At 44.7% G+C, this 13761-nt stretch overlaps 1 protein-coding gene across 8 annotated transcripts in view; it reads left to right on the top strand.

The window, feature by feature from the left end:
- The window catches only part of SIPA1L2 (signal induced proliferation associated 1 like 2), a 215926-nt gene that overhangs the window by 191935 nt on the left and 10230 nt on the right, over nucleotides 1-13761 (top strand). For 7 of the 8 annotated variants that reach the window (XM_013047578.2, XM_013047577.2, XM_045087251.1 and 4 more), the window contains one exon: nucleotides 7925-8056. The exons of the other annotated variant lie outside the window; for it this stretch is intronic. In XM_013047578.2, coding sequence (XP_012903032.1) covers nucleotides 7925-8056 — 132 coding nt within the window. The remainder of the gene's footprint in view (nucleotides 1-7924; nucleotides 8057-13761) is intronic. 8 annotated transcript variants of the gene reach the window in all.

Below are 13761 nucleotides of genomic sequence, written 5' to 3'. Positions count from 1 at the left end.
TTAGCGGGAGGCTCAGGGAGTTCCCATACACCCCTGTCCCCACACGGGCACGACCTCCCTCCCAATCAACATCCGTCAGCAAGATACATTTGCTGGAGTCCGCAAACCCACAGTGATACATTATTATCTTGGAGCTCGTAGTTTACATTAGGATTCCCTCTTGGTGCTGTACATCCTGAGGGTAAAATGACATGTATCCGCAATTACAGTATCATCCAGAATAATTTCACTTCACCTAAAAATCCTCTGTGCTTTGTCTATTCGTCTCTCCCTCCCCCATACCCCTGGCAACCGCTGATCCTTTTACAGTACCCATTTGCTTGCCTTTTCCAGAATGTCATAGAGTTCTATGGAATCCTACAGTATGTCTTCTTTCCAGACTGGCTCTTTCCTTTGTGTGTTTTCATGGCTTGAGAGCTTGCTTCTCTTTAGTGCTGAGTAATATCCCATCGTCTGGATGGACCGCAGCTTATCTGTCCCTCCGCCAACTTAAGGACTGCGTCCTTTCTTGGTATTTTCGAAGTGTGAACACGAGTAGGATGTGTTACTTATTCACTGTCTGAGTTCAGAACCACTGTACTAGTCCTTGTGGTCCATTTCTCTGGGAAAAGCAGTGAGCAGTGAGTGAAACCTCTGGCCAGGAGGCTTCTCCAGCTTACTTTAGCAGCTCCTCGGGAAAAGCCCTCTTGGTTCAATGAGTAAAATGACAAAATGTCAACAAGGAAGCGGGCAGTAATTTGTGTTGATGTGTCTGACTCCCACATTCACCTGCGTGAATTCACCTTTCTTTTCATCTCCTGGACAGATGGTAGCCATCCTTCCCTGTCTTTGGTTTCGGGCCACTCAGCAGAGCTGTGGTGAGAAGATCTCACTCTTGGAGAATAGTTTAAAACTGAAACAACAGAAGTCTAGTAAGCAAGAAACAAGGACTCCTAGAGGTTGTCCGGGTGCTTCTCTTAGTTTCTCAGAGACTTAGCTTCATGGGAATGCTTGGAGGAGAGGTCAGTTCTGTCCAGCTTTGGGCACTGGATGGCCAAGGAGCCGGGTGCAAACAGCTAGACAGAAACTCAGGAGGCATCAGTGTTCTTCTGTGAAGCTTGAAACCTTGAGCCCTCCTGCATGGTATCCTCAGAGAGGCAGTCTGTCCCCGGTAGAGACTCCGTCCTAATTTGGGGGAAGAATAGTGCAGGGAAAGGGTCAGCAGCTTCATCTCCTGACAGCGAACATTCTGCAGCCTTTCTGAGGGTATCAGTGACAATAATCACAGGCTTCTCATTCAGATATTTTTAGCTGGTGAATGTCCCAAATTTGAACCTGTCTCAGAGCCTTTCTTCTCTAGAGACTGAGGTCTTGATTCAACCTGGTGAGACTGGTACATCACAAACACATTTTGGATGTGATTCATGCCATGATTCATGTATATGTCCTGTGAAGTCGCTGAAATGTGCTGTGTCATTGTGTCTTCTACTTGGAGTTGTGAAACCATGACCTGATCAAGCAATTGAAAATAATTCTGAAGTGTTTGTGCATTGCATGTGGGGCCTTTGTTTTCCTTATTAATAGACTTCAGAACAAAATTTAGTCAGTGGCCCAGATTTTTAAAAAATGGGAAGTGGCCCTTCGGACACACAGTTCACAGGCCAGAGAACCGGTGATCTTGAAAAGCATTCCCCGTATCCTTTTCCTCCTTGACCATTTGGGCACCTGGCTTGATTCAGTACAGTTCCGAGCACGGCAGGTTCCCATCATGTTTAAAGAGAATTCCTGATTTTCTTCTCATTTATTTTTCATTTTTCTCTTGGTAAATGTTTATTATAAAAACTCTGCCATTTTAAGTACTTTTTTACAAAGAAGGCTGTGAATGTAATTTTAAGACCATAACAAGACCTACCAATAATCTCAGATCTGCAAAATGTCAGAAGAGACTATAACTTAAAGAGTACTACCAAAGGTTGATTAAAAACATCCGTCTTCAGTATTAAACGATATTTGAAATGGGACGAGAACCTTCCGAAGGGTAATATGAAGGCCTTGTTTATGTAAATATTATTGCCTACTAAGAAGGCTCACATCCTTCGTGTTCCCCTCCCAAAACTGTTGCTGTTCCCCTGATTTTTTTTTTCCTTTTTTTAATTCTTTCTCTTTCTCTTTTATTTCAATTCCGGTATCGTCAACATACAATACTGTATTAGTTTCAGGTGTACAATGTAATGATTAAACAATTCTGTACTTTACTCAGTGCTCATCAGTATAAGTATGCCCGCAATCCCGTCACCTGTTTCACTCATCCCCCAGCCACCTCCCCTCTGGACCATCCGTTTGTTCTCTATAATTAAGAGTCTATTTTTCAGTGTGTCTTTTTATTGTTTCTTTTGTTATCTATCTTAGATTCCATGTATGAGTGAAATCATATTGTGTTTTCCTGTGACTTGTTTCGCTTAGCATTATACTCTCTAGATCATCCACATTGTTGCTTATGGCAAGATTTCATCCTTCTTTATGACCAGATAATATTTCCTGTGTGTATGTATAAACACACACACACACACACACACCCCCACATTGTCTATCCGTTCATCACTTGGGCTGCTTCCATAGTTTGGCTGTTGTAAATAGTGCTGCTTTAAACATACAGGTGCATGTATCCCTTCAAATTAGTGTTTTCATACTCTTTGGGTAATTATCCAATAGTGTAATTACTGGGTGATATGGAGGTTCTATTTCTAGTTTTTGAGGACCTTCCATACTGTGTTCTACAGTGGCTGCACCAGTTTGCATTCCCACCAATAATGCATGAGGGTTTCTTTTTCTGCACACCCTTATCAACACTTGTTGTTTCTTGTGTTTTTTATATTAACCACTCTGATAGGTATGAGGTGATCTCTCATTGTGGTTTTAATTTGCATTTCCCTGATGATGAGTGGCGTTGAGCATCTTTCCATGTGTCTCTTGGCCATCTGGATGCCATTTTAGGAGAAATGTCTGTTCATGTCTTGGTTTTTCGATACTGAGTTGTATACATTCTTTATATATTTGGGGTACTAATCCTTTATCAGGTAATGTTGTTTGCAAGTATCTTCTCCCATTCAGTAGGTTGTCTTTTAGTTTTGTTGATTCTTCCCCTGCTTTGCAGAAGCTTTTTACTTTGGTGTAGTCCTAATAGTTCATTTGTTTTGCTTTGCTTTTGTTTCCCTTGCCTCAGAAGACATATCTAGAAAGAAGTTGCTGTGATGAATGTCAGAGAAATTACTGCCTGTGCTTTCTTCTTGGATTTTAATGGTCTTAAGTCCTTAAGTCCTTAAACTATTTTGAACTTATTTTTGTGTTTAGTAAAAGACAGTGGTTTAGTTTCATTCTTTTGCATGTGACTGTTCAGTTTTCCTAGTGTCATTTATTAAAGAAACTATCTTTTTCCCATTGCATATTCTTGCCTTATTTGTCAAAGATTAATTGACTATAGAGTTTGGGGCTTATTTCTTGGCTTTCTATTCTGTTCCATGGATCTGTTTGTCTGTTTTTTGCCATACTCTTTTGATTAGTACAGCTTTGTAATAGGATTTGAAATCTGGAATTGTGAAACCTCCAGCTTTACTTTGCTTTTTTCAAGGTTGCTTTGGCTATTTGGGGTCTTTTGCGAGAATTCCTGTTTTTTTATGGAGATCAAAGCTCTCCAGACAATGGTAGAAATCTTCCTATGAGCACAGACTCAAAAGTTATTCAATTTCAAAAGATAAAAACAGAGCATCAACTTATGTGTGTTTCCAAATCCTGTAGTTCTGACCTAGGCACCTCCTAAAGGATGCTCCCTTGAAGACAGAGAGTTTAGAATAAATAAAATGAGTATTTTCTTTATAATTCAGTGCCCTCACAAGATGCTGCCAGGCCCAGCTCTAGGCTCAGCGTGTGGGACATAGGTTGTAAGAGCTGCTAATAGGCAGATGACCTTTGCTACAGTTGGCCTTACAGAAGGCAGCTGTGGACTGTCCCGGCAGGGCTTGATGGATTCCACAGGGCACTTGTTTCTCTTCTTCAAATGTTCACAGTCTTTCCTGGTTTGGGGAGAAGAACTGAGAAACCCTAGCCACCTGACCATCAGGAAGGTTCCACAGCATTTATAAAACAACAAAGTCAGACTCAGTAGGCTGGGCAGTGCCTTCCGGTCACAGATAAACAAACAGGAAGCCACAAGGTCAGTGTCTGGGCTGGAGAGCAATGCCTGGGCGTCAGGGTCTGGACATGAGCCGTCCTTCGGAATCCGCAAGCCACTTTCTTCTTTGAATTGGCCAAAAGAGCAGTGTGTGCTCCTGACAGAACGCTAGCTTTTGGAGAGGTGGATTTGAAGGAACGGGCTTTGATATGTAAGACAAGTGGTACCTTTTCTCCCTCCTCTCCAAAGCTCAGGAAGCTAGCCAGTGACAGCTGCCACCGTGGGCATGGGGGTGGGAGTGGCTCACTTGCAGGCGCCTTACCAGACCCCCCACCACCACCACCACCCCAGCCCCAGAGCACCAGCAAGCAGATCTCCTTGCTGACTGGGCTCCTCAGGGGCCGAACCTGGCTCTTCCTGGACCTTGTATCCCTGGGGGCTAGTAAGCGTCTTCTAGGTGATGATACCTAACATACTTTAAAAGTATTACAAAGGATTTGGGGTGGTTTGGTGGCTCAGACCAATTATATAATTTTCCAAACAACTGAAAAGAAATTGAGATGATTTCCATCATGATAATTCAGAGGAGAATTTAAGTGCTCTTGTGTCATTTAAGGGGAGGATCTCCCTGCTCAGTGACAAATGATGGGTTTTGATTTAAACCCTTAGAGCTTTTCTAGCAGGATTGTGTTCTTCATCAAGCAGCCCCTTATCATTGGGGTCTCAGGGAGGCCCCCACCTGAGATAAACCTGCCCCAACATGCCCTCAGGCTCCTCCGTCCCATCGCTGCCCCCCACCCCTGGCCCCGTTTTGTTTTCTTTGAAAGACTTGTCCCTCCTTGTGTTACCTGGTTTATTTGATTATTGTCTTTTTCCCCATCTCTTGTAAGCTTCCGGAGGGGATGGCTCTTGTCTGCCTTTTCCACCCCTGTCCCCAGCACAGGGTGAGGCCTGCCGGAGTCACTTTGTAATACATCACAGATAGGTCAGCAGAACGCTCCCAGGAAACCCTGGGAGGAGGAGATTTCTTCTAATCTACTGGTCATGTCAGTCATGCCAGTTGCATGTCTCCAGTAAACAAAACAGTTCCATTCGCAAACCGGGGAAGAGGGGATATTAGTTTGTAATAAAGAAGAAAGACAGGGGCGCCTGGGTGGCTCAGTCCATTAAACCTCCACCTTTGGCTCAGGTCATGATCCAGGGTCCTGGGATTGAGTCCTGCGCTTTGGGCTCCCTGCTCAGTGGGGAGCCTGCTTCTCCCTCTGTCTGCCTCTCTCTCTGACAACTGAATAAAACCTTTAAAAAGAAAGAAAGACCACAAACTATTTCCCTCCTTTTGCTCCTTGCTTCTCCATACAAGCTGGGGGAAGGTAGCATGCCCTGGTCATGCCTCTGGTTGTGAAACTTTGGCCCAGACACCTTTCCAGATCCCGGAGTCATCATGTGCTTTGCAAGCGGCCTCCAGGGGACTGGTGCACAGGGCAGCAGTGAGCAGAACTGTCTGGCCTCCCCGCTGGGTGAAGAGATGGGCACGCTCTCTCCCTCCCCACCCCCTCACTTGGGGCTTTGGCTCCCTGGCCACCAGGATCAGATGTGTGCCTTGGCTCAATGACAGATGGCCACAGATCGTGGCATTTCATGCTGTTCAGGAATCTTCAAAGCATCCCAAGACTGCCAGTGCTCCAGCGGTGCTAGGGAAGGGGGCCCTTTGAGTGCACAGCTGCTGGGGGCACAGGGATGTTAGCTCAGTGCTCCTCCAGTTTGCATCCCGCCCCACTTTTCATGTGGCTCCGTGAGAGCCAGGAAGGATGTTGTTGCCTGGCGGGGTGCAGGGAGAATGTAGAGTTCACATTGCAAGCATGCATTAGGTTTGATTTTAGGCTTTATGAAGCCAGAACTTCAAGTAAAGGATTATGTATCTATAAAGGCATTTCTTAGTGAAGTGTGACTCTCAGAGTGTACTGCTACAGAAGTGTTCATTTTCCTGAATAATCACCAGTCCCTGCTGTTTTCCTCCCCGAGGAGGGAAGGGGTGGGGGAATTGCCCCAGGAACAAAGAGGTTCTAGCCTGCCTGGTGCACCCTTCACAGGGCTGCCACACTCTTAACAGAATTCCTGAAGAGCTCTGGTCACATGGAAATTATCACACAGGTCAGGGCTACCTAGTCAGATAATCCCTGTACTCTTAGTGAAAAACCTTCTTTAAGCAAAGCAGCCAAAGCATTTGGAGACAAAGGAAGTGATTTGCAAGTGATTGAAGATCCCAGGGCTCCCAGACCTTTCTGCCTTGGGGGTTGAACCTTAAACTTCTGGTCCAGGCCTGGGAGGGGCTTCAGCCCAGCTCTGCTCAGCTCCTGCTTCCCTGGGTTCCAGAGAACCCGCCAGGAGAGTAGGCAGCCTTGAGTGCGGATTTCCTGCTCTCTGGGCTCGCACTCCAGCTTCCTGCTTCTGTGGCTCCCTGTTCCTCCCTGGCCTGGACGAAGACTGTGCAGGTAGACAATACAAATGGTTCTTATTTCTAAGAAGATGTGCCCGTGAAAAGGGAGAGTGGCAGGAGCTGTGTGGACAGAACCCCCGTAACTGGATTCCCTTGACCATGGACTGTCCGCGCAGCTAAACATGGTAATGCTGAAAACAGAGTGGTTGCAGGGGTGTAGCAGCATCGAGTGGAGGTCGGCTGAGAGCGGCCTGTGAAGGTGTCCAGCAGGTGGAAGACCGTTAGAGCCCGTCAAAGTCAAGGTCAAACACCACCGCTCATTCTCCATCCAGATGCCAGCTTTCACAGCTACCCCAAAGGGTGTGGGAACAAAAATTACAGGTGCACTGGGTTAATTATGCCCCTTCCTTAATTGCAGGCTCAGACAGCCAGGTGGTCATTATTTTGATTGGTCTCATTAGGCAGATGTGTTCACAGGCAGTTGCATGCCGCGTTTGGGGCATGTTCAGAAGAGACATGTCAGAGACAGTCCGGGCTGAAGTCTTTGAAAAATTGGTCCTGAGATGTGTAGTGAGTTCTAACAACTAATTTTATCAATAACATAAAATTCCAAGTCACTTGATGGCAGGTGAAAAAGAAAAACCTAGAAAGTCCATTTGTACAGACAGAGGACAGGGAGAACTCCATGCTGGACGGTGAGGGTTTCTGGCTTACCCGGTGATGAACCAGCTCCGTGAGTCAGCCAAGCAGTCCAACCCCCGTGTCCATGCCAAGCATGAGGAAAGACCGTCACTAATGAAGGCAAAGTTAGTCTTCCTGCATCTTTGTAATTAGAAATATATAAATATGTTCAGGGCATCTTGACTGTCTGATGTCCAGCGTACATACTGTGTTCTTCTGGAAGCTTTTAAACCATCAGTCTAGAGGGAGACGGTACCACACTGTGTGTATGGTGGAAGTTTGCAGCACTGGAAGGGAAGTAATGCCTGCAGAAAGCAGGAATCAGTGCTGCAGCTAGTCAGACGGGAATGGATGTCCTCCAGAGAAGCCCAGTCTGGAAGGAAGCTGCCAGATTTCAGCACTGTCCCGTCAGAACCGCTCCCTTCTAAAATCCCTTCCATCCTGGGGTGTCGCTGGCCGACTTCTGAGTGAGTGTGTAGGTCCTGGCTTCCCTGCACACCTCCATCTTCCCAGCCGTGTGCTCTTGGATGACTGCAGCGTACTGTCCCCTTTTCATGGGTGGCAGGCGACCCGCTGTAAGAAGTTCCCCAGCTCCTTGGAGGGGCCGCCCATGCCCCACACTGCCATCCGACTGATGCTCTGGCTTTGTCTCTGTTCAGATGAGTTCTGGTTCTCCGATGGGTCCTTATCGGATAAGTCCAAGTGTGCGGATCCTGGCCTGATGCCCCTCCCAGACACGGCCACGGGCTTAGATTGGTCCCACCTCGTGGACGCGGCACGGGCATTCGAAGGTAAAGACTCGAAGCCTCCAGGGCCTGGGGTGGCAACATGGGGAACGTGGCTGTATTGATTATCTTGAGTTGTGATTTTGGATACTTGGTGCATCTTTGTGGGTGAAAACACAGGCTTGAGCTGTGACCAAGGACATTTCCTTAGGGAGACGGTGCCGTGTCATGGCATGAGTACTGGGCAGAGGACTCCAAAGCTGAATTCCACAGCTATGACCTAGGCCAAGTCACTTCTCCCCTTTGATCTCTGTTTTCTTCCCTGCCATGTGGAGGTGAATATGAAGGACACAGAGCGCCTCTTTCCTGAGTGTGATGAGCGGAGCTGGAGGGGAAGGTGCCGTCAGGGGGCCTGGTTTGGCAGGGCCGGCGCACACGGGGGGTCCTAAAGGCAGATAAAGCATGATCTGTGCAACCCAAGCCCTTGGCTCTCCCACCTCGGCTTTCTGTGCGGTCGCTGCTGGTCGCTGGAAGGACACCCGTCTCAGGGCCCCACCAGCTGCCACACCAACGTGAATTTTAGAAGGTCAAAGCTGCTCCATAGGAAATACGTTTTTCCAGTGCACAGGTAAAGGCAGACCCAAACGAGGAAGGTGCTTGTCCCGCATCGTCAGGACCCTACCTGTGGGCCCGGGGGCAACCCACGGCCTAGGATTATGACCGGCCATTTGCTGATGTTCTCCTAGGATTACAGCCGCTCCTGGGTGACTGGCAGTACTGACAAGAGAGGCAGGACTGTTTTAGTGGGGCCGTGTTTGAGAATCTCTATGCACTGGGCTGTCGAGTTCCATGTTCAAGGCCGTCCTCAGGGGAGGGGCTGCGGCCACTGGAGCAGACCATCTCTTCTCTCCTCTCAGGAATTGGGATCATTGTCTCTGGTCCTAAGCTTTGGGGGTGCGGGGATGGTGAAAGCTACTCACAGGCTAATTTAGACACCAGGGACGTTTGCTTCAGTAGATAAGGAAAGGGAGACTCTGTTAGGAAATTTCTGCAAAGTAAACAGGCTTGTACTTCTCCCTTAATCAGAGTAAGGGGTCCTTGGTTCTCCTCCTTAAAGGTACTTATTCCATGTGGAAGCCTCAGTATGCCCTGTCTGCTCTGTGACGCAGCCTTTGTTCCCTTGACATGACCTGAAGATGGTTCTAGAACTGCAGGCCCATTACTTCCTGGACTTTCAAACTGACCTAGATGCAACCTAGCCCAAGGGGTAGGAGTGCTATCTTTACCTCTGTCCGGAGCAACCCAAGCAACAGGGAACAGCATTTTCTCTGGCATGTTCTGTACACAGTGTGCTGTCTTACTGCCCCCAGGAGATTGATAAGAGCATCTCTTCTGTCCTCTGCAGTGTTCTCCACTGCTTAAATATTTGCATTGTACTTACCAAGCTGAATTCTGCTTTATTCACTTGAGTGTGTCTACTTATTAGGTGATGAGTATCTCGAGAGTAGGCTGGTTGTTTTATTTATCTTGTCTTTATTTATCAAGCACATAGTGAGATAACTCAATAAGAAGAGCTAGTCCCAAAGAGTGCATAGGTATCAAATGCACAGGATCCCTGAGCTGTACCAACTCAGGGCATAGTTTCTGACCTCTGGAGGTCCATTTGCATTTTATCCTCATTTTTCAGATTTAAAACAATATTTATCAGCTTATCTCTAGATCCACACCCCCCACACACACACTCATTTATCTCTTTGTTTAGCTCCTGTCTACCTCTCCAGAATGAAATCACTGCTTCGAAATGGATCTTTTCAGGAGCAGGAAGTGGAGAAAGCAAAATGGTGCCCCCAGTCAAGACTGAGGTCCCAACCCGGGGACTCTGGTCACAGTCACTACAGCTTGGCTGTGGGCCTTTGGACAAGTCCCTTAACTACCATAATGGCCACACTTTGGGCCAACAATGAATGTTTGACAGTAATCCCCGGAGGTCCTTGACTGCTCGCATCAGGCTTCATTCAGTCTTCTTGTCCATTAAATGAAGACCCTTACCAAAGAACGTAAGGCTTCTGATGGTATTAAACTTCCACTTCTGTGGTCCTGTTCATCAGAGTGTTCTGAGCTGAAGTTAGAGTCTAGGAGGGGCTTGGCACCCCATAAAGGAGAAAAAGCATGGCGTGGAAATACCAGATAGCTGGTGCCTCAGGGGCATGGCACCCGAGCCAAACAGAGAGGTCATGGGATTCTGCTTGCCAGGGGAGAGGACTTTGGTTACCTGACCTTTGTGAAGTTTCCAAATGTTTACAAATTGTATTTCAAAATTACAGTAATGTTCAGTGCTCTTCTGCAGGGCAGCACACCGCGCAGCAAGACAATAGCCCGCTTAGGAAAACACAGTTGGGCATTTGCAGCTCCAGACTTCTGCTCCCCAGATTCCCTTGTGTCAGTGTCAGGCCCGCCCTGACACAAGCTGGCGTGGTGGTGAGGGGACATCATCAGTCACCTCAGCACTTTACAGAGAAATGTCTTCACTGAGATAACCCAGTTGCCCCGACAATGACTTGATCTTTTTGTACCAGTTCCCAGAACTATTTCTGAGCTATAGACTAAACATGATAAAGATAGTCCATAAAAGTCCCCTGTGTGTCTGCTTAATTGTTACAAGCTAATAAAGGCAGTTCAGAATGCCCGACAGAGCTCACAGAGCTCTGGAACAATGCTGTGCCCAGACACCGATGTGAGGGGTCAACACACCTGAAAATGCCCTTCCAGAATGGAGTGTGTCTGCCTATTGATACCATGACCCTCGTAGAACCCATCAGTGGGATTCACCCAAGCAGGTATGCCTCCTCCCCATTGATCTGTTTATGTCCCTCACCTTGGCATGTGATGTATTTACCTTTGTTTAAGAGCCAGAATTGACACTGGATATGGGAGTGTAAGAATTTAGATATTTTGTTCCTACCATTCAAGAATAGAGCAGTGCCAGGGAGCCTGGGGGGGGTGCTCAGTCAGTCAAGCGTCTACCTTCAAGCTCAGGTCATGATCCCAGGGTCCCAGGATGGAACCCCATGTTGGCCTCCCTGCTCTGCTTCTCCCTCTCCCTCTACAACTCCCCCTACTTGTACTTTTTTGCTCACTCTCTTGCTCTCTCAGATAAATAAATAAAATCTTAAAAAAAAAAAAAAAAAACAGAACAAGATCACCACACTAATCTGCCCAGTCAGGGTTGTTTAAATATATCCAAACCCTGTTGGTCCGCAGAACGTAGCAGATACTCTGTTACTGTGAATGAAACTTCTCCAAAGACAGGAGCATTTCCATACATTTCTGACCACAAGGCAATGAAAATAGAATTAAATAAGAAAAGTAGAAGAAAAACAAAAAATTCTCAGCATTTGGAACTCTTAATGTAACTCATAATCACTATTCTAGACCACGTTTGGGAATACGAGGGCATTTTTTTTCTTTTTTTGTAAGTGATGATAAAAAGATGTTACCTATTAAAATCTTTGGACTGCAGCCAGAGAGTAGTTCTTAAACAAAAATGTACTGTTTTCAGAAACATTTATTTAGATGGAAAAAAAAACATAAAAATTAAGCAACTTAACTATACTTTAAAAGGTTCTATAAAAGCTATGAAAGCAAACAAAAAGGGAGGAAATCAAATAGACTTTTGTGAACTGGGAAGTGAATTTTCAGTGCAATTTATAAATAAAACCAATGATTACTTTTTCTTAGAACGTTGTTAAAGCAATATAAATTTGATTAAAATTGGAAAATACAAATGAACAAGTTTTGAAATGAGAAAAGAGATTAGCAATTGCCAACACATAAGAGAAACAAAAAAATTAAGGAATGAAATAAGAAATAAGATGGATACAATATTTGGCTATTTCTTCCAGGAAAATGGGATGGAGCATAAGAATCTCTCAATGGCCCAAATATGCAGGGTATTGAAAAGTTATTTAAAAGTATCCCCAAATCCCAAATGTCACCTGAAACTTAATATACTTAGAATTCATTGCTTTCAAAGCTTCAGAGAATAACGATGTCCCTGTATACATTTTTCTTGAAATTCAGAAGCAGCCAATAAATGCTTGAGTGGATTCTTTCCTTTTTTTTTTTTTTTTTTAAGTTTTAAGTTTTTTTTAAGTTTTTTTCTTTTATTTATTTGACACAGATCTATGAGAGAACACAAGCAGGAGCCATAGGAGAGGGAGAAGCAGGCTCCCCACTGAGCAGGGAGGCCAATGTGGAGCTCGATCCCAGGACCCTGAGATCATGACCTGAGCTGAAAGCAGACACTTAACCGACTGAGCTACCCGTCCATCCTCAGAGGATTCTTTCCTGATAGACACAAGATAAGAAAAATCCTAAGACAATCTCAGTCATTAATCATGATGTTAAGCTTAGATGAAATTCAGGAGGAAATTGAAAAGATTATCCATTGTTATTGGTGAGAGTTTAGCCAGTTTAATAAAAGAAAAACTTCTAATTATAAAAAGTTATAGTAGATGAAATAATTAAAAGTTATCATATCAATTTCCTAAAAAGGGTATATCTAATAGAATTAGGACCTATTTCTAATAAAAATTAAGATTTGAGAGATTCCTTTAAAACATAACAAAAAAGATATACTTCATTCCAAGTAGTTATATAATCTTAATGGAAAATGGTTTATCAGAAAATACCTGCTGTGAAAAAGCTAAAGAGGGTCTTCTTTGAGATCATGTCCTTTCATTCTGTAGTGAAGTACTGGACATTTATACCAACAATGCAAAGAAGAAAGGAATAAATTTTGAAATTAAAAAAAATATTTGTACATATGCCTCTGTATCTAGAAAATATGAAAGGTAAAATATTATTCAGATCAAGAGGACACTTGTGTTCATGAGCCCTGAAAAATGTATAGAAATGTTGAACTATTATATTATATACCTGAAACTAACATAACACTGTATGTTCATCACAATTGAACTAAAAAAATAAAATAGAACTTGAAGAAAGGAATTATCCAAGATTATAAAACAAAGTAACTAGGTGAGATACTTTAAAATCTACTTCATATTTTTTAAGCCTTGTTTCAAAACATTGTTGGTTTTTTTTCAGTTATCTATTTCAGTATAAAAACAACAACCCCAACATTTATTACTGGAAACAAGAATGTCTTGGGATCATTTATGTCTCATGATTCTGTGGGTTGGTTAGGTTCGGTTGGGTGGTTCTTCTGTTCCCTGTGGTTTCAGCTGGAGTCGCTCCAGCAGCTGTATTCAGCTGGTGCTCACCTGGAACTGGGGACTTCACTCATATGTCCCACTGGGCTCTGGCTGAACCTCTCTCCTGCAGGGTGATTTTACTTCTTCACGTGTGAATCAGGGCAATCAGGAGAGCAAAAGCAGAAGCTGCATGATGTCTTAGGGCCTCCTCATCTTGGAAGACTCAGAACATGATGATACCCCCACATGCTGAAGTCTAGCCCACATACCAGAGGTGGGAGTTAGGCTCCGCATCTTGGTGTAACGGCTGCCATGGACATGTAACCATGTTTGTGGACAGTCTCCCACCAGAACAGTAGCAAAGGGCATTTAGCTGTATCTGCAAGATCAGATTATCCATTCTTTGGAAATTAAGCCATCCTTACAGTTACAATCCAAAAAACCAAAAGACATTTCAGTAAGTGAAAAGCCCTAATATCTGTAAAGATAAGAATGGGTAGGAAACCTGTAATAAAGATGCCAAATCAATGAATTTCCTGAATGAGTTTGTAGATT

Source organism: Mustela putorius, unplaced genomic scaffold (genome assembly GCF_011764305.1).
Source record: "Mustela putorius furo isolate JIRA1106 unplaced genomic scaffold, ASM1176430v1.1 tig00001075_pilon_pilon_pilon, whole genome shotgun sequence".
NCBI lineage: Eukaryota > Metazoa > Chordata > Mammalia > Carnivora > Mustelidae > Mustela > Mustela putorius.
Note: the sequence above shows the minus strand (reverse complement) of the source record. Positions and strands in the feature narration are given on the sequence as shown.